This window comes from Scyliorhinus canicula, chromosome 21 (assembly GCF_902713615.1).
Source record: "Scyliorhinus canicula chromosome 21, sScyCan1.1, whole genome shotgun sequence".
Taxonomy (NCBI): Eukaryota; Metazoa; Chordata; class Chondrichthyes; order Carcharhiniformes; family Scyliorhinidae; genus Scyliorhinus; species Scyliorhinus canicula.
This window is the reverse complement of record NC_052166.1, coordinates 66,577,671-66,603,093: the sequence shown is the minus strand read 5'-3', so window position 1 is coordinate 66,603,093 and position 25,423 is coordinate 66,577,671. Positions and strand designations below refer to the sequence as shown.

The 25,423-nt window shown below is 42.4% G+C and overlaps 1 protein-coding gene across 1 annotated transcript in view; it reads right to left on the bottom strand.

The window, feature by feature from the left end:
• LOC119955565 (serine/threonine-protein kinase N2-like) overlaps positions 1-25,423 on the bottom strand; it is a 55,080-nt gene that overhangs the window by 17,773 nt on the left and 11,884 nt on the right. Inside the window, exons 5-15 of the mRNA XM_038781883.1 lie at positions 24,829-24,968; positions 22,150-22,357; positions 20,383-20,565; positions 19,693-19,802; positions 12,720-12,863; positions 11,354-11,429; positions 10,971-11,157; positions 9,008-9,119; positions 8,333-8,418; positions 7,190-7,256; positions 148-239 (exon numbers count right to left, since the gene is read on the bottom strand). Coding sequence (XP_038637811.1) covers positions 148-239; positions 7,190-7,256; positions 8,333-8,418; positions 9,008-9,119; positions 10,971-11,157; positions 11,354-11,429; positions 12,720-12,863; positions 19,693-19,802; positions 20,383-20,565; positions 22,150-22,357; positions 24,829-24,968 — 1,405 coding nt within the window. The remainder of the gene's footprint in view (positions 1-147; positions 240-7,189; positions 7,257-8,332; positions 8,419-9,007; positions 9,120-10,970; positions 11,158-11,353; positions 11,430-12,719; positions 12,864-19,692; positions 19,803-20,382; positions 20,566-22,149; positions 22,358-24,828; positions 24,969-25,423) is intronic.

Here is a 25,423-nt window from a genome sequence, read left to right as displayed (position 1 = left end):
TTCATAAGAATAATGGCCTAAGGTCACTTAATGCCTTTGGTAGCATACCCAAGTTCGTTTTATGGGGGTCAATACTCTCAGTAAAGATGAAGGAAATGTTTTTTTTTAAAAACTGTCCTTGTTACACAGATAGCAAACAGCACCTACCTGTCTATTTCATCTCGAGAAACTACATTTCCTTTCTTCAAAGCTTTAATAGCAAACAGTTTCTTAGTCAATTTATGTTCTGCTAGCAGCACCTAGAATAGAGCAAGTTAGTTAGAACAGAAATACAGCAACCCACAGGTTTCTGAAAGTGAAGCCCCAATAACTGCTGCACCCCCACATCCAACCCACCCAGAGGATCCCAGGATACCAAAGATAATGGGCAGGATTCTCCCGCAAACCGGCGGGGTGGCCCTTACCGGCGCCAAGAGCGGCGTAAACCACTCCAGCCTCTGGCCGCCCAGAAGTTGCGGAATCCTCCACACTTCCGGGGGCTAGGCCGGCGCAGGAGGGGTTGGCGCCCCACCAACCGTCACCGAAGGGTCGCCACGTGTTGGTGCATGCGAAGGACTGCCAGCGTGTTCTGGCGCACACGCAGAACCGCCGGTGTGTTTCCTGCACATGCGCAGGGGGTTTCTTCACCGCGCCGGCCATGGCGGAGCCTTACAGAAATCGGAGCGGAGGGAAAGAGTGCCTCTACAGCACAGGCATGCCTGCAGATCAGTGGGCCCCGATTGCGGGCTAGGCTGGGGCCGGAGCCCCCCGCACCTTCCCGAGGACCCCGCTAACCGCCTTCCAAGCCAGGTTCCGCCTGGAAGGACCATGTCCATTTCACGCCGGCGGGACTGGCTGAAAATGGGCAAGCTGCTCGGCCCGGGGGGGGGGGGGGGGGGGGGGGGGGGGAGAGAGAGCGATGCCAACGGCCTCCGACCGGCACGGCGCAATCCCCACCCGAAAAGTTGCACCGGAGAATTCGGCAGCCGGCATGGGAGTGGCAGGGCGGGATTCACGCCGCTCCTGGCAATTGTCCGACCCGGCAGGGGGAGCGGAGAATCCCACCCAATGTTTCAGGCCCTACCAAGGTTTTTCATAGTCATACATTCTGCAGGGGGTATACAAAATCGTAATAATTTTTCCCTACTAAATCTATGGACAGGAGGCTGGCTGTAGTTCTTCCAAATGACCACGCTCCTTCTCTTAACTCAACACCATCCAGGCAATGAAAATGGGGACCCCTGTTACACCTGCTCACTGGGTAAACTGGAGTCTTGCATAGCCAACTTTATCCTGGGCTGAATGAAAGGTTCAAAGACTTCGGTTACTTTAGTATGTATTGATTTTACACTTTCTTCTTTATTCTTTCAAGGACGTTGGTATCTCTGGGCCAGTATTTATTTCCCATCCCTAATTACCCTTGAACTGAGTGGCTTACTTAGTCAGATCAGTAAGGATGGCATATTTCCTTCTGTTGTGGGCCAGGGTTGAGAAAACCCCAAAGTGTATCTTGGAGTTCACCTGACCCACAACTTTGAATAGATTGTGGTATGGGGAGCACACGGGCCTACTCTGCAAGTGTGATGCAACAGAGATGTACAGTACTTTTAAATTAAAACAATGTTTATTTATGAAACCAGTTAACACTTTATAAACCCACAATAAACATCTTAACAACTATCAACACCAACAAATCCCCCAAAGAATACAGTACTCTATTAGTAACTCTTAATCTTGCCCTGTAACATCCATAAGACATAAAAAAAACCTTTTTACACAAAGGCATCAGGTTTAAATTCTCTGCAGAAACAGGTATTATTTTTAAACCACCAAAGGATCTGGAGACAGTCTTTACATTGCAGAGAGAGACTAATACACCTTCTTGCTGTGACTGCAGCTATCCAGCTCTCAAAACAAAACTAAAACACACCATGTAGCACAGTGATTGTCAAACTCAGGGCCGCGACCCAAGGGTGGGTCGCGGAGCCGTCCTTCGCGGCGCTCCCGATCAAGCAAATCCGAACGCAGCAGTCGGCTTTTAGAAACGCTGGCTGCAAGCGGCCTTCAAAATGGCCGTAAACATGTAAAAAAAAACTATGCGCATGCGCCCCAGTGATGGGGCACGCATATGCAGTGCAGCTGCTTTTTTTTTTAAACGGTCGCAGCTTTTTGTTTTACAAGTTCAGGGGGGATTTTATTCATTTATTTTATTCATTTAATTTTTATTTTTTCATTTATTTTTATTTATTAATTTAATTTATTACACAAATTCGGGGGGGGGGGGTTTATTTGATAAAATTTTACGGGAAAAAAAATGCAGAACTTTAGACAGATGGAGACTCTATACTTTCCGACACTGGAAGGCTTCACCTTCATCCAACAGGTTCCATTGGAGGAGCGTGTACGAGGGCCAAAGGGACCCAAAACCATTTCCACCATTTTTGTCAGCAGCAAACAAGGTAAGAGAAAATGGTGGATTGCGCAGGTCGGCCGGCATGGGTCGCGAAGGTCGGCCGGGTTGGGTTCCGATGGTTGGTAAAAATGGGTCCCCGGAAAAAAAAAAGTTTGAAGAACACTGATGTAGCAGACAGCCCAAAGCAAAAGTAAAAGCAGACAGCCCAGCTCCACCCACTCTGACATCACTGATAAACACCCATTTCTTAAAGGTACATCCACTACAGCTATTTTATAAACACCCATTTCTTAAAAGTACTCACATGGCACTTCCCTAAAGGTCAATAGTGAACTAGGTGGATAGTTTCATGGTCAATTCCAGATGTATTAATGAAATTTAAACCCATGCACCTGGATCATTAGCCTAGTCCTCTAGATTACTAATCCAATGACATTACCACTACCGTACCCTCTCCCCAGCCAAATTTCTCAGCTTTAGAATGGGTTTTCACACCAGATATTTCACATGGATTCCACGTCCCAGTGCCATTCCAACCTGCAAGTGTCACTTGCCTAAAAAAACTCAAGGTGTTGAACAGAGAATACCTATTGTGGCGTTTCAGCTTGCTGGATATATGCCAAAAACCTACAAGCACTTTGTTTAACTTCAGACAACAGAAGAATAAAAAGATCTCTAGATAAAGAATAACCACTATTTGTATTTCATTTTAAATGACATAAATCCACGGTATCAAGCCTTTACTGTTTGAAAATTAAAACAACTTCTGCACAAATACTCAATATAAAACACAACCTTGAAAATGTCCTTTTATAAGAACATAATTAAGAGCAAGAGTAGGCCATTTGGCCCCTCGAGCCTGCTCCGCCATTCAATGAGATCATGGCTGATCTTTTGTGGCTCCAGCTCCACTTTCCGGACCGAACACCATAACCCTTAATCTTCAAAAAAACTATCTATCTTTACCGTAAAAACATTTAATGAAGGAGCCTCAACTGCTTCACTGGGCAAGGTATTCCATAGATTCACAACCCTTTGGGTGAAGAAGTTCCTCCTAAACTCAGCCTCAAAATAAGGGGAAGTAGATTTAGGACTATGCCCCCTAGTTCTGCTTTCACCCACCAGTGGAAACAACCTGCCCGCATCTATCCTATCTATTCCCTTCATAATTTTATGTTTCTATAAGATCCCCTCTCATCCTTCTAAATTCCAACGAGTACAGTCCCAGTCTACTCAACCTCTCCTCGTAATCCAACCCCTTCAGCTCTGGGATTAACCTCGTGAATCTCCTCTGCACTCCCTCCAGCGCCAATATGTCCTTTCTCAGGTAAGGAGACCAAAACTGAACACAATCATCCAGGTGTGGCCTCACTAACACCGTATACAATTGCAGCATAACCTCCCTAGTCTTAAACTCCATCCCTCTAGCAATGAAGGACAAAATTCCATTTGCCTTCTTAATCACCTGGAACCAACTTTTTGTGACTCATGCACTAGCACACCCAGCAGCATGTTTTAATATTTTGCCATTTAAATAATAATCCCTTTTGCTGTTATTCGTATCAAAATGGAGAACCTCACATTTGTCAACATTTTATTCCATCTGCCAGACCCTAGCCCATTCACTTAACCTATCCAAATCCCTCTGCAGACTTCCAGTATCCTCTGCATTGTTTGCTTTACCACTCATCTTGGTGTTGTCTGCAAACGTGGACACATTGCCCTTGGTCCCCAACTCCAAATCATCTATGCATCCAGATGCCTCGCTATTTCTTCCTTGATGATAGATTCCAGCATCTTCCTTACTACCGAAGTTAAGCTTACTGGCCTACAATTACCTGCTTTCTGCCTACCTCCTTTTGTAAACAGTGGTGTCATGTTTGCTAATTTCCAATCCGCCGGGACCACCCCAGTTTCAGGATACATATCTGTCAATGACTTGTGACATTCTTTCGCAGAGCGCCTTATCGGCAAGAGAGTCGTGTTCAGCCCCTATGGGGGCTGCTGGTCCTGGCCAGTATCCAACTTCACCTCCACGTAGCATGGAACATGATCAGAAATTACTATTGAGGAATATTCCACCCCACCATCTGCTCCATACAGGCCGCTGCTTGCTTCCCTAGTTTGGGGCTGGATTTATCCGTCCATAGGTCCTTTATGCAGTCGATGTCTCCCCCCAGGATAAGTAGCTGGGTATCTCGGTCGGAAGTTTCTGGCATGGTCATTTTGATAAAGTCTGCGTTGTCCCAGTTTGGGGTGTACAACCCCTTCCACAACACCATGGCATACCGTCCCTCCAGGTCCTTTACCGTATTTGTCGCAGGATGGCACAGTGGTTAGCACCTCAGTGCCAGGGACCCAGGTTCAATTCAATTCCAGCCTGTGTTTGTGTGGAGTTTGCACGTTCTTTCATCGCAGGTTACATTATGGGGTTACAGGGATAGGATGAGGAAAGTGGACATGTGGAGTGTTCTTTCGAAGAGTCGGTGCAGACTTGATGGGCCAAATCGCCTCCTTCTGCACTGTAGGGAGGCTATGATGGTTGTCCTACTATTCAACAGTATGGCCACCCCCGCTAGCCCTCGTCTCTCCTATCCTGTTCTTTCTCTTACCTTCAGTCGGTCCTTCTCCCTCAGGTATCTCTCCTGGAAGAAGATTATGTTGGCCCTTAGGCTTTTCAGATGGGCGAAGACTAGATCTTTTCACCAAGCTGTTAAGACCCCTGATGTTCCAATTTGACTATTCTGGTGGGGGATTTCGGTTTTCCCCCACCCCCTGCGGGGTCAGCCATACTCACCACGTGGGTACGTGGAATATTCCTTCATGCCGGTGTTTCCCTTTGTCTGGGGGCCATCCAAGTTGGTCACTGTTGTCTTTTTTGTTCCAGCGTCCCCAGGTGCAGGAATAAAACATTTTGATTCAAGACCAAGCCTGGTCATATTTAATGTTAAATTGATCCACGTTAAAAATAATTTAAGAAATAACTGTGCATATTTTACAAATAGCTGCCCATATCATATGGGTTTCCAGTGCTGCAACCATGGATTCTGTTATGATAGAAGTAGATACAGGGCAGTATGTGACACCTCCCAAGGAGGTAAGATGCTCAGTCCACTTATGTGAAGGACTGATACCGTAGAATCCAAGGAGATATCTATACCAGACACAAATCTATAAACACCCAAGAGGGAATCTCTGGTTGTTCCTTTTGCTGCCTATCTCCGAAGTACAGCCCAAGATAAAGCTCTTAATATATTCCGGAATAAAAATAAAATCAATGTTATTTGTCCAACTCAGGGTTGTCTATCAGATACTTAAAAGAAAAATTACCATGTTAAATACTAAAGACGTTTGCTGGCGAGGGAAAAATCAATTAAATTTCGAAGCCCATGAACTTATCCAAGCAATTATAAAGGTAAGTTATTGATAATATGGGACTAAGACATCAGCAAATTAAACCATTTTTTGTTCCATGAAAGTAAACTATAGATGCACAAGATAGAGATGCATGGCATTAAGGGTAAAGTAGTAGCATGGATAGAGGATTGGTTAATTAATAGAAAGCAAAGAGTGGTGATTTATGGATGTTTCTCTGGTTGGAAATCAGTAGCTAGTGGTGTTCCTCAGGGATCAGTGTTGGACCCACAGTTGTTCACAATTTACGTAGATGATTTGGAGTTGTGGACCAAGGGCAATGTGTCCAAGTTTGCAGACGACACTAAGATGAGTGGTAAAGCAAAAAGTGCAGAGCATACTGGAAGTCTGCAGAGGGATTTGGATAGGTTAAGTGAATGGGCTAGGGTCTGGCAGATGGAATACAATGTTGACAAATGTGAGGTTCTCCATTTTGGTAGGAACAACAGCAAAAGGGATTATTTAAATGGCAAAATAGTAAAACATGCTGCTGTGCAGAGAGACCTGAAGCAGAGAGAGTGCATGATTCGCAAAAAGATGGTTTACAGGTGAAACAGGTGATTAAGAAGGCAAATGGAATTTTGTCCGTCATTGCTAGAGGGATGGAGTTTAAGACTAGGGAGGTTATGCTGCAATTGTATAAGGTGTTAGTGAGGCCACACCTGGAGCATTGTGTTCAGTTTTGGTCTCCTTACCTCAGAAAAGATGTACTGGCGCTGAAGGGTGTGCAGAGGCGATTCACTAGGTTAATCCCAGAGCTGAAGGAGTTGGATTACGAGGAGGGGTTGAGTAGACTGGGACTGTATTCGTTGGAATTTAGAAGGATAAAATTATGAAGGGAGTAGATAGGATAGATGCGGGCAGGTTGTTTCCACTGGTGGGTGAAAGCAGAACTAGGGGGCATAGCCTCAAAATGAGGGGAAGTAGATTTAGGACTGAGGTTAGGAGGAACTTCTTCACCCAAAGGGTTGTGAACCTATGGAATTTCTTGCTCAGTGAAGCAGTTGAGGCTCCTTCAATAATTCTAAGATAAAGATAGATAGTATAAAGGGATTAAGGGTTATGGTGTTCAAGCCGGAAAGTGGAGCTGAGTCCACAAAAGATCAGCCGTGATCTCATTAAATGGCGGAGCAGGCTCGAGGGGCCAGATGACCTACTCCTGCTCCTAATTCTTATGTTCTTGTAAATGCAAGTAAATTCCATCCACATATCATGCCTTCGAAAAGTTATTTTCCATACTAGAAGGGATCTGTACCACCTGCCACTTACAGAAGCAAAGCAGAAATAGGCATTTAAAGAGATGCCATGTTTAAGACACTGAACAAAATGTAGATTCTGAGAAAGGTGATGAAAACTCCCAATTTATCACAAATTCCCCCATACCTTTCCAAAGTGACCTCGTCCCAGTAAGGCAACACAATAGAAATCTTCAATACCCAAGGTCTGATTTCTGCAAAAAGATATTAGAATATACATTTTATTGGCTGCAACTGCAACTAACTAGTTTTGACAGAAACGGCTAGAAATGCACAAAAAGTCAGTTAACACCTCAAAAGGAGTAATTTTATGAAGAATGAACTTTTTTTCTCTCCCCAGCCAAGTACACAGAAACATAGATAGAAAATAGAAGACCCTCATGCCTACTCCACCATTCGTTAAGATCATTGCTAATCACCAAATTCAATACCCTGATCCCACCTTCCCCTCCCACATCCCTTTAGCCCCAAGAGCTATATCCAATTTCTTCTTGAAAGACCCCCTGCACAGCGCTCGCACTTGTCCTCCACTCTTGCAAAGAACAGACTCATCCTGGACCTAGTCAGGTGAGCCCTATACACCACTTTAAAATTGTATTAAGCCAAGCCTTGGCATACAAGAATGTGGAGTTTACCCTTCACAGCGCCTCACTCTACATCTCATCATGAAGGCCTTATCTTATGAAGAAAGGTTGAAGAGGTTGGTTGTGTTTGATGTACAGGTATTTTCTAGCCCAGAAAATAGTGGAGGCTGGGTCACTGAATTTATTTAAGTCTGAGTTAGACAAATGTTTGGTAGAAAAGAGAGTCAATGGTTCTGGAGGGACAGACAGCAAAGTGGAGTTGAGACCACAATCAGATCAACCGCGATCTTATCGAATGGCAGAATAAGCTCGAAGGGCCAAATGGCCTCGTCCTGCCCCTATATAATGGAAGCTCGTACACCAACTGCTCACTTGGATGAGATTGAGAAGGTTTGCAGAAATCCATGAAACCACACCTTAATACAGGCTAGAGCTCTCATGGAATAACATTTCAATATTGACCATGTTCAATCCAGAGGTAATAAAGTACAGAGGAGTAATTCTGTAATCAGGCCAAGACAATTTACCATTTAAAATTGACCACTTTAGGAAGAAATAAGATCAAGATCCAAGCTAATGAAATCCCACTTACAGTGCTGAAATGGTGTTCAACGTCTTGTAACTTGATTTATTTAAGCTGCTTATCCGTTCAGATATACAGAAGATTGATAATGGTCAGTCCTTACCTGGGTGTAACCCAAACTGGATTTTGTATCTCTGGGGCTTGGCAAGTCTGTCGAGTTGTCATCTCTGTACCACTTCCAATTGCACTCTTTAAAAAAAAAAGACAAACACAGAATAATTAATCTGAAGAGCACGCAAAAATTGCGAGAGGGGTAAGTGAACAAGAAATGGTTTTACACAAGATTATAGATCTTGCATTCCACCATTATACATTACTGCACATGGATACAAGTGGTTGCTTAACATTTAAAGCAAAGGTAGTTAGTTAGTACCTTATCTACCAGCAATATTCCAAAGCACTTTACAAACAAACAATGAAGTATTTCAAAGTGGAGTCACTTATGTAGGTCAGTTCAGTAGCCAATTTACACCCAGCAATGAGATGAAGTGATTGTCTCGCGCGTTAAGTGGTATCAGTTGATTGAGAAATATTGAGCAATATCCTAGCCAATGTCCACCTGGATTCTTGCACGTTAATATACAGCTGCAATCAAAATCACTTAAACCCACAGATTTATCGCAAAATGCACACATCACAAAAGTTCCCAATATTTTAAATAGACATTTTTTATCTGAAGAACATTTATAAGCCATTTTCTTATTTGACAAACCAATTACAACACCATTATTACTTTGTTCCTCACTATGTCGCTTCTCCGAGAACTTGCAGTACTTACTTGACTGTCAGCAATTGAAAGTATCCTTTCCTCTGAGGCGCAATTTATAAAAAGCCGAGGTGGCTTGGGAGGCGGCTCTGGACTGAAGTTTAGGTTGATAGGTGTAAAGTCCCTATACATATAAACACACACACACACACACACAATTAATACATTTTTAAAAAGACCCAGACAAACAAGATTTTCCACATGGAAAAGGTGTTTACTATTACTTAGAAGATTCAAGTCTAGGGTGCATATTTTAGAAACTACAAATATAATTAATTACTCTGGTTAATCTTTTCAGCAGATCTTCACCCCAACTACATTGTATTTCTTTGTAAACCATAGCTTTTATTTGAATGGCAATAAATTCTGATATCTCCTCTTTCCTGCAATAATCTGGATAATTGGCCATGTTAAATTGCCCCCTTAAACGTCCATAAGGTTAGGTGGGGTTACTGGGATAGGGTAGGGGCTTGGGTTTAAGTAGGGTGCTCTTTCCAAGGGCTGGTGCAGACTGGATGGGCCAAATGGCCTCTTTCTGCACTATAAATTATATGATTCTATGATCACATTTGGGAGGCTTAACCCCTGCCTGCCGTCCCCTCTTCATAATCCTATCCACCTTCCCCATCCAAACAAACAAAAGAGCCTATTATCCACACCCCCCAAAACAAAATCACTAAGTGAAAAGACCGGCAGACATTCAAACAAGAACAAGAATCGCGGCAACACATTGATCTTCACTGCCTGCACCCGGCCCGCCAACGACAGCGGGAGATTGTCCCACCTCAGCAAATCAGCCTTCACCCTCCCACCAAGCTAGTGAAATTAAACTTCCGAAGCCCTATCCAATCACGTGCAACCTGGACCCCTAAATACCTAAAGTGAGACACTGCCAGACAAAATGGTACTCCCTCCACCCCTGGAGGGGAGACCACAAAGTACTCACTTTATCTAAATTCATTTTCTACCCTCAAAATGTCCCAAATCTCTGAAGCAACCCCATTATGCTCCCCACCGACGAACCCGGCTCCGAAATGTACAGTAACAAGTCATCTGCATGCAAGGACACCCTATGTTCCACTCACTCCTCCACAACCCCGAGCTCCTCAGCACAATGGTCAAGGGATCTATAGCCAATGCAAATAGAAGAGGGGGCATGGGGCCAGTCAATTTGATATAATCCTTTCCGAATACCAACCCTGCAGCCTTCCCATTTTTCAAATGCTCAGATTCATTAAAGTCAAAACAAGCGGGCTGACAGACCTATGCATCAAACCATCCAAGCAACTCATTTGAATTAATGGGTCACAAGAAGTTTTCCATTTGTAAATATTGTCATGGGAATGTCCCTTTAAGAAATGTGTTTATCATCAAATAGCTTGTGATGTCATTGTGGGGGTGGAGCTGGGCTGAGGTTCTGGCTTTTACTTTCGTTTTGAGCTGGGAGCTGTTTGTGGCTCTGTGTTTTACCTTCATTCTAGACAGTTGGGAGCTGCATTTAGACAAAGGTGGTTTATTTTGGTCTCTCTATATGTTAAAAGGTATCAAGATCACTTGATAATTTAAAAGTGATATCCGTTTTCTGTAAAGAATTCAAACCTACTGTTTTGTGGAAAAAGGGATTGTCTGATTTATGGATGTTTTTACTTGAGCGAATCATTAAAGGGAAGTTATTAAGAGTTAAATATAGAGTCCTGCAGCTGTGTGGGGTAGGTATATTTGTAGTTGATAAAAATACTTATTGTGTGCGTTTATAAAATGTTAACTGAATTTGTAGAATAAACTTTGTTTTTTGATTTAAAGTGCTTCAGGCCTCTGTTGCATAACACCTGAGGAGTAGGCCCTTGTGCTTCTCATAACCAAAATCTATAAACAGTTGTAGGTCAGGTGAACTCCATGATATACTTTGGTGTTCTCTAAACCCTGGCCCATAACAATACAAAGGAACAGGAAAGTTTTAGATCATACAACTTGCCTTTGTTCTGGTGACAGGGTGCTGAAAGTGCATGGTGCTCCAGATGGGGATGTGAAACTAGAATCAGGTGGAGGCAGTGGTGGACTCATTGTTGCCATGCTGCTACAGGGAGGCAGTATACTCATCATTAGACGCCCCCAGGTGGCAATATTAATATTCATCTGTGATGCTCTCAAAAAGTTTCTCCCTGTGAAAGACAAGGTGCTTTAATTAGAAAATGTTCAGCAACCATCCCTCGTGCTTAAACATAGGCTGATAAAGAACAGTAAAAACACACTATTTGAAATTTAACAACAAAAATCTGTTTTAAAACAAATCTCGGGTACACGTGAGCTCAATAATATTTTGCCATCCAGTGAGTAAGCCTGATAGAACCAACCCACCTTTCTCTTTGGGGAAAATTCGATTCTGTCTTCGTAGTTTTGGGTATCGGTCAATAGCAGGGCTACAGAAGATCACCTGTAATGATTCACACAATTGTTGGGTCTCAGAATATATTTAGAATACAAATGAACATCATCGCTATTGCTGGCAAAAAAGATTCATGGTGTCAAAGCTTTTGTCTTGCACTCAGAGCAAATGAATGCCAAATTAAAAACAAAACAAGAATTTAATCTGCATGATTATTTGACAAATTGGCTCAGATTGGTCATGGCATTGCCATGGAGCATGCATGAGGAAGTATTGTCCTCATGCTTTTGTTTAATTAAAAAAAGGGTGCATTGCCTGGATACAAATCTTGTGCCTAGAGGACAGGTCTCTGGATAGGAATACATGTAGCTTCCGGAAAGCGTACCTGAGCCACTTTGCAAGCCCGACTTATAGTCTTAAAGTAGGTTGCTAGTGTAGTTATAGCAACAGCTGTCCAATTGCAGAGTCACATCTAAGATACCTGCCAACAACTGGTGGATTGTATCATTTGCTCTTCACGAGAGGGAGAGTACGGAAAGTACTCTTGTTCATGAGAGGGAGAGTACTGAAAGTACTCAACCAGCCCATGCTTCCAAAACTCAGAACACAATATTAAACGTTAGGTGATTTTGCGACTGGACAGCACTTACTGAACAATTCTAAGCCTGCCCAGAATTACACTAAGAAATATGAGATTATTAGGCTTGCAATGTAGTTCACTTACGCCTGAGACCAGTTACATACATTCCTCCGCAGGCAAAAATAACATATCCAGGCATTGCTTCTTTTTTTGAATTAAACAAAAACCTGGGTGGGGGGGGGAATAGTTTCCTTGTGTATTCACCATGGCAACACTTCAACCAGTGTAGTCTTGCCTAATTAGCACCTTTTTCTCATGCAGTATGAGATTTGAAAATTGAATTCTTGCATCTATCCTGTGAGTGCAAGACAAGAAGCTTCAACAGCATGTCTCTCTTTTTTCAAAAATACTCAGGTTCTCTGCCACCAACTGACTCCAATACTTTCATGAATGAAGTATCATTGTGAAAAGTTGTATACTGTAAAAAAAGATTCAATTTCAAGCACAACATTCTATAGAATATTGGAACTGAAGTCATACAAAATCTCAATTGTTCCATTTTGGACTTGAACAGAGCAAAGGACAAGTACTCACTTATAGAAAAGGAAAGTCATAAGTCCCCCAATTTGCTCTCAGGAAAAAAAAACTATGCAGTAGCATATGAATTATTTTGACAAAAGGGTTAGCTGCCTTCCCCTATAGGGCAAGGTTTATTACACAATGTGCTGTACAAGCATAAAGAGGAATAACAGACTCACCTCGGCAGAAAGCACCCCATGTGGCTCCAAGCACAGATTCATCACATGGCACTGGTTGTCCAGGAATTCCTCAAGCCGGAGAAACTTCACTGCACATAGCTCTCGCCAGTCCCGCCAGTAAACAGCAATTTCCAACTCACGAGACTACATAGAAGGAAAACCAAAACCTGCAGAATAAATCTGAATGCTACACTAATAATTAGTATGGACACACACTGCAGTCAGTCAAATTTTTTTTCTTTAAATTTAGAGTACCCAATTCATTTTTTCCAATTAAGGGCCAATTTAGAGTGTCCACCTACCCTGCACATCTTTGGGTTGTGGGGGTGAGACCCATGCAGACAAAGGGAGAATATGCAAACTCCACACGGACAGTGACCCAGAGCCGGGATCAAACCTGGGACCTCGGCGCCATGAGACTGCAGTCAGTCAAATTGAATTAAATTATACAGTCAACCAATAAGATCATCTATTTCTCTACGCTTTCTTACAATTCTCGTGTACAAAAATCTTGTACTCAGCAACTGAACAGACACAACCCTCTAGGGTAGAAAATTTCAGAGATTCGCAACCCTTTAAATTAAGAATATTCTCATTGCATTCCTAAATGGCTGACACTTTATGCAGAGACAATGGGTGGGAATTTCCAGCCATTCATGCTAGTATGATTTGACGGCTGCAGAGCACGCCGCAGAGGGGGACGAAAGTACCACCCAATAGCTCCAAGTTCCAGAATCTACAGTCAGGAGAAACATCTTTCCAGCATCAATCCTGTCCAGCCCTCAAGAAGTTTTTAATGTTTTAATGAGATCACCTCTCATTCTTACACCAACTATTTGAGCTTCAGATCTCATTAATAGTTGGCAAGTTGGTTTGGATTTTTTGGTTGGAACATCTGAAGTAAGTGGTCTTTATGCATTGCCAGTTTCCCAAAGTGTACTCGCTGATTAATCCAAGTGTAGAAAAAGCACCATTCATTGTGAAGTGTTTGTGCTGAAGTCAACACTACCTGTGGATTGTTGTGATGGTATTGACATAGGAAACTCAAAAACATGTAGATAAAATTCTCTAAATTTAAAGTACCCAATTCTTTTTTTTCCCCCAATTAAAGGGCAATTGAGCATGGCCAATCCAACCATCCTGCACATTTTTTGGGTTGTGGGGTGACATCCACGCAGACACGGGGAGAATGTGCAAACTCCACACGGTCAGTGGCCTGGGGCCGGGATCGAACCAGTGTCCTTGGCTCGTAATGCAGCAGTGCTAACCACTGCACCACCGTGCCGCCCTCATCATGTAGATAAAATTCATTGGTTGTGTAAATTACAGAATTGTTACAGCAGAGGATGCCATTCGGCCCATTGTCTCTGCACTGGCTCTCCAATTGAGCATGACTAGTGCCCCTGCCTTTTCCCCATACCCCTACACATTGTTTCTATTCAAATAATCATCTAATGCCTCTTGAATGCCTGAAATGTACCTACATCACACTTCCAAACAGTGCATTCCAGACCCTAACCACTCATTGTGTAAAATAGTATTTTCTTACATCACATTTACTTCTTTTATTATCACTTTAAATTTGTGCCCACTCATTCTTAATCCTTTTACCAACAGGAACAGTTTTCTCCCTATCTACACTGTCCAGCCCCCTCATGATTTTGAGCATCCCTTTCAAATCTCTCCAAGGAGAACAGTTCTAACCTCTCCAATTTATCCTGAGAACTGAAGTTACTCACCATTGGAACCGTGGAACCATTCTTGTAAACCTCTTCTGCACTCTCTCCAATGTGTTCATATCCTTCCTCGTGTGGCACCCAGAACTATACACACTACTCCAGCGGAGGTCTAACTAGGGTTTTGTACCAGTTCAGCACAACCTTTTGGCTTTTGTATTCTATGCCCCTATTAATAAGACCCAGGATACTATATGCTTTATTAACTGCTCTCACCACCTGTTATGCTCCCTTCAATGATAGGTGCTGTTGCATGCCCTTAGTTCACCTTGATTGGAAGTTGTGATGAATGAGGAAATTGGCATATATATTGTATTTTATATGTTGCAATAAGGTTTTTATAAGCCTGGGTTAAGGTATAGATTTGTTGCAGTATTATTAAATAATCTAGGTTAAGATATCCAGACTGTCTGCTAAAGCTGTAATTAAGGAGTCATAAAAGGTGATTGTTTCTAAACATTTACTTCTCTAGAGGGCTAAAGCAACATTGTTATGATTGCTGGAAATTCCCTGGAGAGCAGATAATTTATGGTGGAGTGGTGTTTAGTCCTAGCTAAGTGGGTCATGGAACGTAGTGGGATACAAATGATTTAATTAATGGGAGGAGCCAGGTACATCAGTAGTTTTACAGCTTGCCTAAGGATTTAAATCTGACAAGACAGAAGGATTCGAAGTTGAACAGCAGTTTTGCCAAATGCTGCTAGGTTGAGCAGAAATATACTGGTGTTGCACCTGAAAGGGTCTCTGTCTCTCCAAGTCTCTACACAACTAAGCAAGTAATCGGTTTGTTAACTTTATTTATAAATGACATTTAAACTGTATTGAGTTGCTTAGTTGGGAGTTAGTAGCACGGTATGAAGTTTTTCCTTGTGTTTAAGAACTGTTTAACTGATAATTGTAAAGCTATTTTCTTAAATTTGAGCACCCAATATTTTTTTCCTCCCCAATTAAGGGCAATTTAGCATGGCCGGGATCAAACCCAGGTCCTCAGTGGTGTGAGGCAGCAGTGCTAACCACTGCGCCACCAGGCTGTCCTATTTTCTTTGATGTTAATGTGGTTAATTTTGTGTTTAAATTAAAGTTTGTTTTAAACATAAAAAATGCCTATTGGTCAGAGTCATCACTCCTGAGGTGAAGTATCCTTTCTTCAGTTTTACAAATTTAAAATAATGTTTGGGGCTCTTGTCCATTATCCTAACAAATTTTGGGGTCTGGTCCAGTATCCTAACAAAATCAATATCTTAGGAAGTCAATATCTTCTTGCTATACAGAGTTATTCTTTATAACGTGAACGGATTGATTGCAAGTTTATATTGATTATTTGTCTTCAGACCAAAGCATTTTGCAGACAATCTTGACCTAGTAGCCATCTGTGAATTATTTTTAAATGTACAATGTAGCAAAAGAACAGCTATGATTATCACTCAGCAAGACCATGGCAGATGATGGTGCAGTTGCACTATTATTCAAAACATGTTCAGCGACCTCGTGTGGCTTCAAATGGAGTACTTTTTAACTTCAAGGAGAGAGGATCCTTTCTAGCAAGAGTTTTATTATTTATCAAGTATTGGAATGGCGGAGTTAGGAGCACTCTTTCCTTCAAGTTAGAGGATGTTGATTCAAGCTCTACTTCAAGACATCAGCACATATGGTGGGGCTACAGGATAGGACGGGGGAATGGGCCCAGATAGGGTGCCCTTTCAGAGGGTTGGTGTAGACTCAATTGGCCGAATGGCCTCCTCTGGGCTATAGGAATTCTATTATTCTAGAATTGACGGGCAGCACGGTGGCACAGTGGTTAGCATTGTTGCCTATGGCACTGAGGACCCGGGTTCGAATCCCAGCCCTGGGTCACTGTCCGTGTGGAGTTTGCACATTCTCCCAGTGTCTGCGTGGGTTTCGCTCCCACAACCCAAAGATGTGCAGGGTAGGTGGATTGGCCACGCTAAATTGCCCCTTAATTGGAAAAAATAATTGGGTACTCTAAATTTATTTTTAAAAAGCATGACTGACACTATAATTGACACTCCACAATGAATACTAAAGATCCCATGGCTCCATTCAAATATGATCATGACGTTCTCCAAATGTTCTGGTTCACATTCTTTTTTTTTTAAATTTAGAGTACCCAATTGTTTTTTTTTCCCAATTAAGGGCCACCCAGTAATAATGAAGCAAGTTTGGCAAAGCCAATCCCCCCTGCTGCCTCTGTAGCAGGGTCCTCCCCAGCCTCGGCACCTTCCCTGCCCATACAAAGTCAGATGATTGTGTCCACACAAGCTTTAAGTTCTACTTATGGAGCCCCATCCATTCCCTCACTACCCGAAACCTTTTTGGACACTTGAGGGAAGTTTAGAATAGCCAATCCACCTAACCTGCACATCTTTGGACTGTGGGAGCACCCGGAGGAAACCTACACAGACACGGGGAGAATGTGCAGACTCAGCACAGACAGTGACCCAGCTGGGAATCAAACCTGGGGCCTGGAACAGTGAAGCAACTGTGCTAACCACTGTGCTACCATGCAGCCCTGGTGAAGGAAATACCAAAATAAATAGGTAGAATTCACATAAATTTGGATATTATTTTTCAGAACTGAGAAAATGGATACAGGTTAACCGATAGCCGTATTTACCCAGAACCCTTGATACACCGAATGGGTAGCACTACCCTGAATCACTGGGCCCCTTTCCTTTTTTGGAAGTAATGGCCTTCATCAATAGCAAAGGAATTTTAAGGAAGATTAATGATGACACAGCCTGAAACTATTGCCATCACCTATTAAGAAATCATCCCTAAAACAGCTTAGCAAATTTGAATTGGGCATCAGACACGAGTTACAAAAATGAATACTATAGGAATACAGCTCTATTTAAACTGGAACAGGTGGTGCCCATAGCTGCTAACGGTGATGTAACCTGGTTTTAGAAGAGTATAAACATACAAGTGTCATTTCAGAAAATCAGAAGTATTGAATTCATAATGGGCAACAAAGAGATGACAGACCAGTGAACAAATACTTTGGATCTGTCTTCAAGAGGACACAAATAACTTTACGTAAATATTAGGGGGACCGAGGATCTAGCATGAAGGAGGGACTGAAGGAGATCTTTATTAGTAATTGTATTGGGAAAATTGATGGGATTAAAACCCGATAGGTCCCCAGGACGTGATGCTCTGCATCCTAGTGTACTTAAAGAAGTGGCCCTAGAAATAGTGGATGCATGGTGATCATTTTCCAGCATTCTATAGACTCTGGAAGAGTTCCAATGGATTGGAGGGTAGCTAATGTAACTCCGCTTTTTAAAAAAGGAGGGAGAGAGAAAACAGGGAATTATAGACCGGTTAGCCTGACATCGGTGGAAGGGAAAATGCTGGAGTCAATTATTAAGGATGAAATAACTGAGCATTTGGAAAACGGGACAGGGTCGGTCCAAGTCAGCATGGATTCACTAAAGGGAAATCATGCTTGACAAACCTTCTGGAATATTTTGATGATGTGACCAGTAGAGTGGACAAGGTGAAGCAATGGATGTTGTGTATCTGGACTTTCAAAAGGCTTTTTAAAAGGTCCCACGAGAGATTAGGGAGCAAACTTAAAGCTCATGGTATCGGAGGTAATGTATTAGCGTGGATAGAGAACTGGTTGGCAGACAGGAAGCAGAGAGTGGGAATAAACGGGTCCTTTTCAGAGTGGCAAGCAGTGATTAGTGGGGTACCGCAGGGTTCAGTGCTGGACCCCAGTTGTTCACAATATACATTAATGATTTGGACGAAGGAATTGCAATATCTCCAAATTTGCAGACAACGCTAAGCTGGGTGGCAGTGTGTGCTGTGAGGAGGATGCAAAGAGACCCCCTTCTGCACTGTAGGGGTTCTATCGATAAAACAGTGAATGTTGAGAGGAGAATTGATTGGGATAGGGCAGGATGGTAGGTGTTCAGTGGGAGGATCTTGTGAGAAATTGGGGTGAACTATTTTTGCTGGTCAAGGGTCAACAACGAGAATGCAAAAACCTAATATCACTAAAAGTCAGAGGATTGTTGCCTGTGCCATGCTCTTGAAGTCAAAATTATTAGAGGGCGACATGTGACATGTGGCGCAGTGGATAGCACTGGGACATCGGCACTGATGACCCGGGTTCAAATCCCGGCCCTGTGTCAGTGTGTGTGTGGAGTTTGCATATTCTCCTCATGTCTGCATGGGTTTCATCCCCACAACCCCAAAGATGCGCAGGTTAGGTGGATTGGCCATGCTAAATTGCCCCTTAATTAGAAAAAATAATTGGGTACTGTAAAAATTTGAAGAAAAAAAATAATAAATCCTAGCCCCAATTGGGGACTATCCCAGATCAGGAGCACTCCCTCAACAATCACCCTCATTTGAGTGCAAAACAGCAACCTCACACAGGCACTTATTTTAGGTCTGAGAAAATGAACTACCTCTCTCCCAAGGAAAATGAGAGATACTTTATTCTGCAAGATAGCCTGGTAAGTAATTTATTGGCCAGATTATAATTACCCAAATTTCATAATGGTTTGGGGGGAGGGGGGGGGGGGGGATGTCTTTTTGTTTCCACTTGAAAATAATGAGAGAAGGTGAGCTCTTAAAACTGCTTACAGAAAAACTACAAGGGATGTCATACTTTGCGAACTTATTTATAAATTTATTGAGGAATCATTACAGGGATAGGGCGGGGGAGTGGGCCTTGGTAGGGTGCTCTTTCAAAGGGTTGTGCAATAACTTCAAAGTGGATAAGTACATTGCAATACTAATGACTAAAAGATAGAAAACAGTCTTAGTTCTAATGGGAATCCAATGAAAAAGATTTTAAAACATCTTAGCTGAGCTATGGATATCCATCAAATATTCAAAGTAATGTTACCTTAAATCCCCTTCAAGAAGCAATTTTAGCATGGTCAATCACCTAACCGGCACATTTTTGTTCTAGTCAAATAAGCCTCAGTTACTTTAATCTGCTGCATGACTAAAGGTTCTCATAGATGATATCTTCTTTGCAAATATTTTATGCACCCTCTCCCTGCCCAGAGATCCCTCCTAATATAATGTATCTAAAAGGCCTACAATATTCTAACTGCAGCTGAAGCAAATTACTTCCAGTTTTACCGTTACATCTGCTTTTGGGCTTTATTAATTTATAAAATTGAGTGTCCCAAATTTAGAATTTAAAACATGCTGACCAACAAGGCAGATTCCAATTTGCATTGTTAATATACCCTGTCAAGTTCAATGCTGAAGGTCTGATCCCAGGATTGATTCTTCACTGAACGCCAGTGTGTTTGTCCCACGATGCGATTGTCCAGTCTCAGAACAGCACTTGCTTCAGCTGAAAAACAGAATTGGACAATTAACTCAAGCTCATGATAACTTTCACTACCTTCTAAATCATGCCTCTGTAGTTTGCACACTCTTTCCCCCCTCCCCCCCCCCCCCCCCCCACACACCCAAAGATTTGTGGAGTAGTGGGTAGCACAGTGGCTAGCACTGCCGTCTCACAGTGCCGAGGTTCCAGGTTTGATCTTGGCTCTGGGTACCTGTCCGTGTGGAGTTTGCACATTCTTCCCGTGTTTGAGTGGGTTTCAACCCCACAACCCAAAGATGTGCAGGATAGGTAGATTGGCCACGCTAAATTGCCTCTTAAATGGAAAAAATGAAATGAATTGGGTACTCTAAATTTATTTATTTTTTTGAATTTAAATCATGCCCCTTCCTATTGTAGATATCTGGGGGGAAATATGTGAAAAGCGCAGACCAGCTTTGATAGCGCTCAGCACTTCCCATCAGCTAGGAAGGGCTGGCAGGTGTGTGGCAGCAGATTATCTATACGTAATCGTGTGGCATTTACAGACACAAGATATTGAAAAGTGGCTTTGTATACAAATACACATCAATAATTAAATACTCACTACTTGGCTCCTCTGGTTTTAAGTATCGGCGTGCTGTATTTCGCCGGTGAATATTCATTCCTGTCCATGTCTTAACAGTTGATTGGGGAGTTCCTGGACTGGGTGATGCATTCACCATCCACGAACGACCTGGGACATTTTCAAGAAGATGCTGGCAACCTATTAACTTTACTTCCAATGTTCCTGGGGGATTAATAAATTAGGGAATATTTGCATTATGTTTGGAGGCACAGGCATATTAGGCTGGGATACCATTGTCTTTGTCCGGCGGGTACAAAATGTGAAAAAAATTCTTCAAAACAATATGCTTCCAGCATATAGGATAGAAGCACATACATTGCTGAAGTAATTTAGTAAATGGACAAAATCCAATTCGACTTCAAGGTTTAAAACAAAAATGACTTACATAGGTTCCCCGAGCCTGTCCCTTATTGATCTCTGTCCTAGTCTTCCATTTCCCCACCATTCCAAATAAAAGTATTTTCCTAGCAACTGAAGTCTTTTCAGAACTGGAGATGTTCACTGATGATTGCAGAGTGTTCAGTAAGTACCATACGCAACGCATCAAATAATGAAGTGGCTCCTATCCGCACTCAGCAAGGCCTGGACAACATTGGGCTGCTAAGTGCTAGGCAATAACCATCTCCAACAAGAGAGAATTTAACTAACTCTCCTTGATGTTCAACATCATCATCGCTGAATTCCCTCACCATGCTGGGGGTTACCATTGACCAGAAACTGAACTGGATCAGCCATATGAATACTGTGACTACTGTGACATTATTGGAAATGTTCAGAATACAAAGGGTTAATGTCATATCAATTAACCACTAGGTGGAGCAGAACTATATAAAGCACTGACTCACAGACTTCTGGGAGAAGACTGGAGAGCAGAGCATAGGAATAGTGAGAGAGATCAGAGTACAGTTATAGATAGAGACTGGTGTTAGTAAAGTGTAGATTACTAAATTATTGCTTGCTATAGGAGTAAGTGGTCGAGCTTTAATAAATAGTGTGAATAAATGTTAGCTTTGTTATTAAACTTGGCTTCTGTGGTCTTTGGAAACACTGACATCCATCCTGATAATAAGAATCACAAAAAACACCACAGCTACAAGCAGCATAGGCTGGGAATTCTGCCGTAAGCAACTCACCTCCTGACTCATCAAAGCCTATCCACCAACCACAAGGCACAAGTCAGGAGCGAGATGAAATACTTTCCACTCGCCTGGATGAGTGCAGCAGAAACATCGCTCAAGAAGCTCAACACCATCCAGGACAAAGCAGCCCTCTTGATCAAGATCCCATTTACCATTTGGCGGTTGGGGAAGTAGTAGTCTGCAGTTTGTTATACTGGGTTTTGAGAGTAAACCCATGTTGAAGAAAGACTGGCTCCAGCCATCTTTGAGCAGATGCCTGCTCAGCATAACAACAAGTGCATGGGTTTGAACTATATCACCATTCCTTCACTGTCACAGGGTCAAAAACCTAGGAAACGTGTTTTAATAGCACTGTAGGTTGTTCTACACCGTATGGGTTGAGTGGTTCAAGGCAGTGTCTCACCACCACCATTTCAAGCATCGAACGGTGGCCTTGCTGGCAAATTTCTCATCCAATAACTGATTTATTTATTTATTTTTTAAAAGCACAGTTTCTTGCATCACTCAGCAGCTGGTCAACAACAGTGGTTACTGTACCAGCTAGTACTTTTCCTGACAACCAAAAAAAAAAGATTAAATGGCACAAAGAAAACCAAGTTCCTTTTACCTGTTAATGCTGCAGATTTGATAAAGGCCATAGAGAGGTACGATGCACCAACATGGGTTAGTGCTACTGAGGGTGAATTCACCATTTTCAGCTCTTCTTTGATAGCATCATGCTTGGGGTGACCATTAGGGAGCTCACGTAGGCGGCATTCTAGTGACATGCGAAGCAGATCCATTTTCTGGGCTGACTCCTGCAATTGCGACTGTGCCTGACATCAAATGCAAATAAATTCCTTTAAAAAGATCTTGCTGCACATTATTTCAAACTGTTTGTCAACAGGCTTTTACCTCCCCAATTTTTCCTTCATTTCCTAAAGACTTATGCCAAGGCATAAGTTAAGAGTATAATTCTGATCGTTTGAGCATGGACAGCAGGTGTCAACAAGCTTTGCCATAAGTGCAGATGACATCTTAAGGCATACCATGAGGGAGAAATAGAGGGAAACAAAAGTATGGTTCAGAAGATAAATTTCAGGAGGCTACAAAAGTGACAAGAGGATGAATAAATTGAGTACAATAATCCTAGACAGCTGGCAGCTTGCCACTTGTTGTGAAATGGAAGGACAAAGGGGTTGAACAGTAGGCCAGAGTTGGAGGATCAAAGGGTTCAATGTTCGGCTTGTAAAGAAAAGGTGGAGCAAGACTAAAGACATATTTATAAATGAAGGCAACAATTTTGAAATTGAAGCACTGGAGAGTAGAGTTTAAACAGTCAAGGATCGAAATGTGAAGCTTGATGTGGCACAAGCTATTACAGGGCACACATTTGAACAAGTTGGAATTTGTGGGCTTAAGGGGAAGAGTCAAAAGGCAACAAAAGCAGGGATAAGGGTTTTAGCAGCACCGAGAGTGGTCTTACCCTTAATACTAAATCGATGGTCCATCGACCTATGTAGGCAGGCATGAAAGATCACATGGCATAACTCAAAAGAGCAGGAACTGTCTCCCATCCATCAACTATTTTTTTTTTTCAATTTAAAGTACCCAATTGTTTTTTTCCAATTAAGGAGCAATTTAGCGTGATCAATTCACCTATCCTGCGCATCTTTGTGTTGTGGGGGTGAAACCCACACAAACATGGGGAGAATGTGCTAACTCCACACAAATAGTGACCCAGAGCCGCGATCGAACCTGGGACCTCAGCACCGTGATGGAGCAATGCTAAGCACTGCACCACCGTGCAGCCCCTAGCCATCCATCAACTTTTAAAAAATCAACTAAATCAGTTATCTATTTGCCAGAGTTTGCTGTGCAAAGATTGGCTGCTGCATTTGGCTGCACAGTAACTCTACTGCAAAATTATTTAATGGTGTTTGGATGTCTTGAGAAATAAGCTGTATAAAATGAAAATGAAAATGAAAATCACTTATTGTCACGAGTAGGCTTCAATGAAGTTACTGTGAAAAGCCCCTAGTCGCCACATTCCGGCGCCTGTCCGGGGAGGCTGGTACGGGAAATGCAAATGCTTAAGCATTTATCAAAGGTTGCATAACATTCCCCACACAAATACTCATTATCTGGATCAATAAAACATATAGATGTTAACTTTTTAACCCAATGATGCAATGATGAAATTGACCATTTTATATAGAAAATAAAACATACAAGTTTTCAAAATTCAAATTGTAAAATCAGTCATGGAATCATAGAATTTACAGTGCAGAAAGAAGCCATTTGGCCCATCTAGGCTGCAACTGCTCTTGGAAAGAGCATTCTACTTAAGCCCACTCCTCCACCCTATCCCCATAACCCGACCTAACCTTTTGGACACTAAAGGGCAATTTTGCATGGCCAATCCACCTAACCTGCACATCTTTGGACTGTGGGAGCAAACCGGTGCACCCGAAGGAAAGTCACGCAGACAAGGAGAAAGCAAACTCCACAGAGTCACCCGAGGCTGGAGAGTCACCCGAGGCTAGTCATTTACCATTTTAATTCTCTTCCCTATTCCCACTCTGCTTCTCTGTCCTTGGCCTCCTATTGCAATGAGGTTTAAGGGACATTTGAGGAACAGTATCTCGTCTTTAAATTAGTTCCTTTACAGCCTTCTGGATTCAGTACTGAGCTTAACAACTTCCTTTGCATGAACCATTATCATTCCTTTTTTGTCTTGTACAATCATCCTTTTTGTCATATACTCATTCCTGCCTTCCAGCCCATATATTTCCCTTTGTTCTTCCCCCCCCCCCCCACCCCACCCCACCCTATTTTTCCCCAAGTCTACACTACTTAATCTTTAACTTCTTCCAACTCTCATGAAAGGTGATCAACCTTAACTGAATTTCACTCTCCATAGATACTGCCTGATCTGTAGTATTTCCAGCAATTTTAAGAACTTTTGTTTCAGGATTTCCAGCAATTGTGGTATTTTATTTTTACAAAACTTATTCTAATTAAATCAATTTTTCCATAACAGAGTTAGAAGTCACTTTTTGCAAGTTCCCCAGTCTCACCCATAGCACAAATTGTACTATTGTCCGACAACAACTTGAGGGGCTGGTTTAGCTCAGTGGGCTAAATAGCTGGCTTGTAATGCAGAACGAGGCCAGCAGCGCGCGTTCAATTCCCATACCGGCCTCCCCGAACAGGCGCCGCAATGTGGCGACTAGGGGCTTTTCACAGTAACTTCATTGAAGCCTACTTGTGACAATAAGCGATTATTATTAGAATATTATCTTACCTCAGCCAGAACTTTCTTGTCCTGGACCTTCCGTCCTTCCAGCAACTTCACTGCATTTTTTGCACCTTCTGCTATCGCAGATTCAACCCAGAGATGATGCCTCAGTTCTTCAATTTGTAGCTCTAGAGGGCTGATGGTTCCTTTGTTATAACCCACAACAGATAGAAAGATCAGTCTCAGTGACAACATATGGTTTCTGGAGATGATTAAAGCTTTTTAAAACAATTTAGTTATCAAAAGACATTTGGTCAGGATAGCAGATCACGGGGCAGGATGTTGGCGCAGTGGTTAGCACTGCTGCCTCACGGTGCAGAGGTTCCAGGTTCGGTCCCGGCTCTGGGTCACCTGTGTGTGGAGTTTGCACATTCTCCCCATATTTGCGTGGGTTTTGCCCCCACAACCCAGGGTAGGTGGATTGGCCACACTAAATTGCCCCTTAATTGGAAAAAATGAATTGGATACTTTTTATTTTAAAAAAGAATAGATCACAACCAAACTGCATGGTTACTACAATATAATGGCCATATTGCTGTTTAAACATAGTTACCCAAATTTACTTTTGATGCATTTTGAGAAGTTTGTAATTTTGTATAGT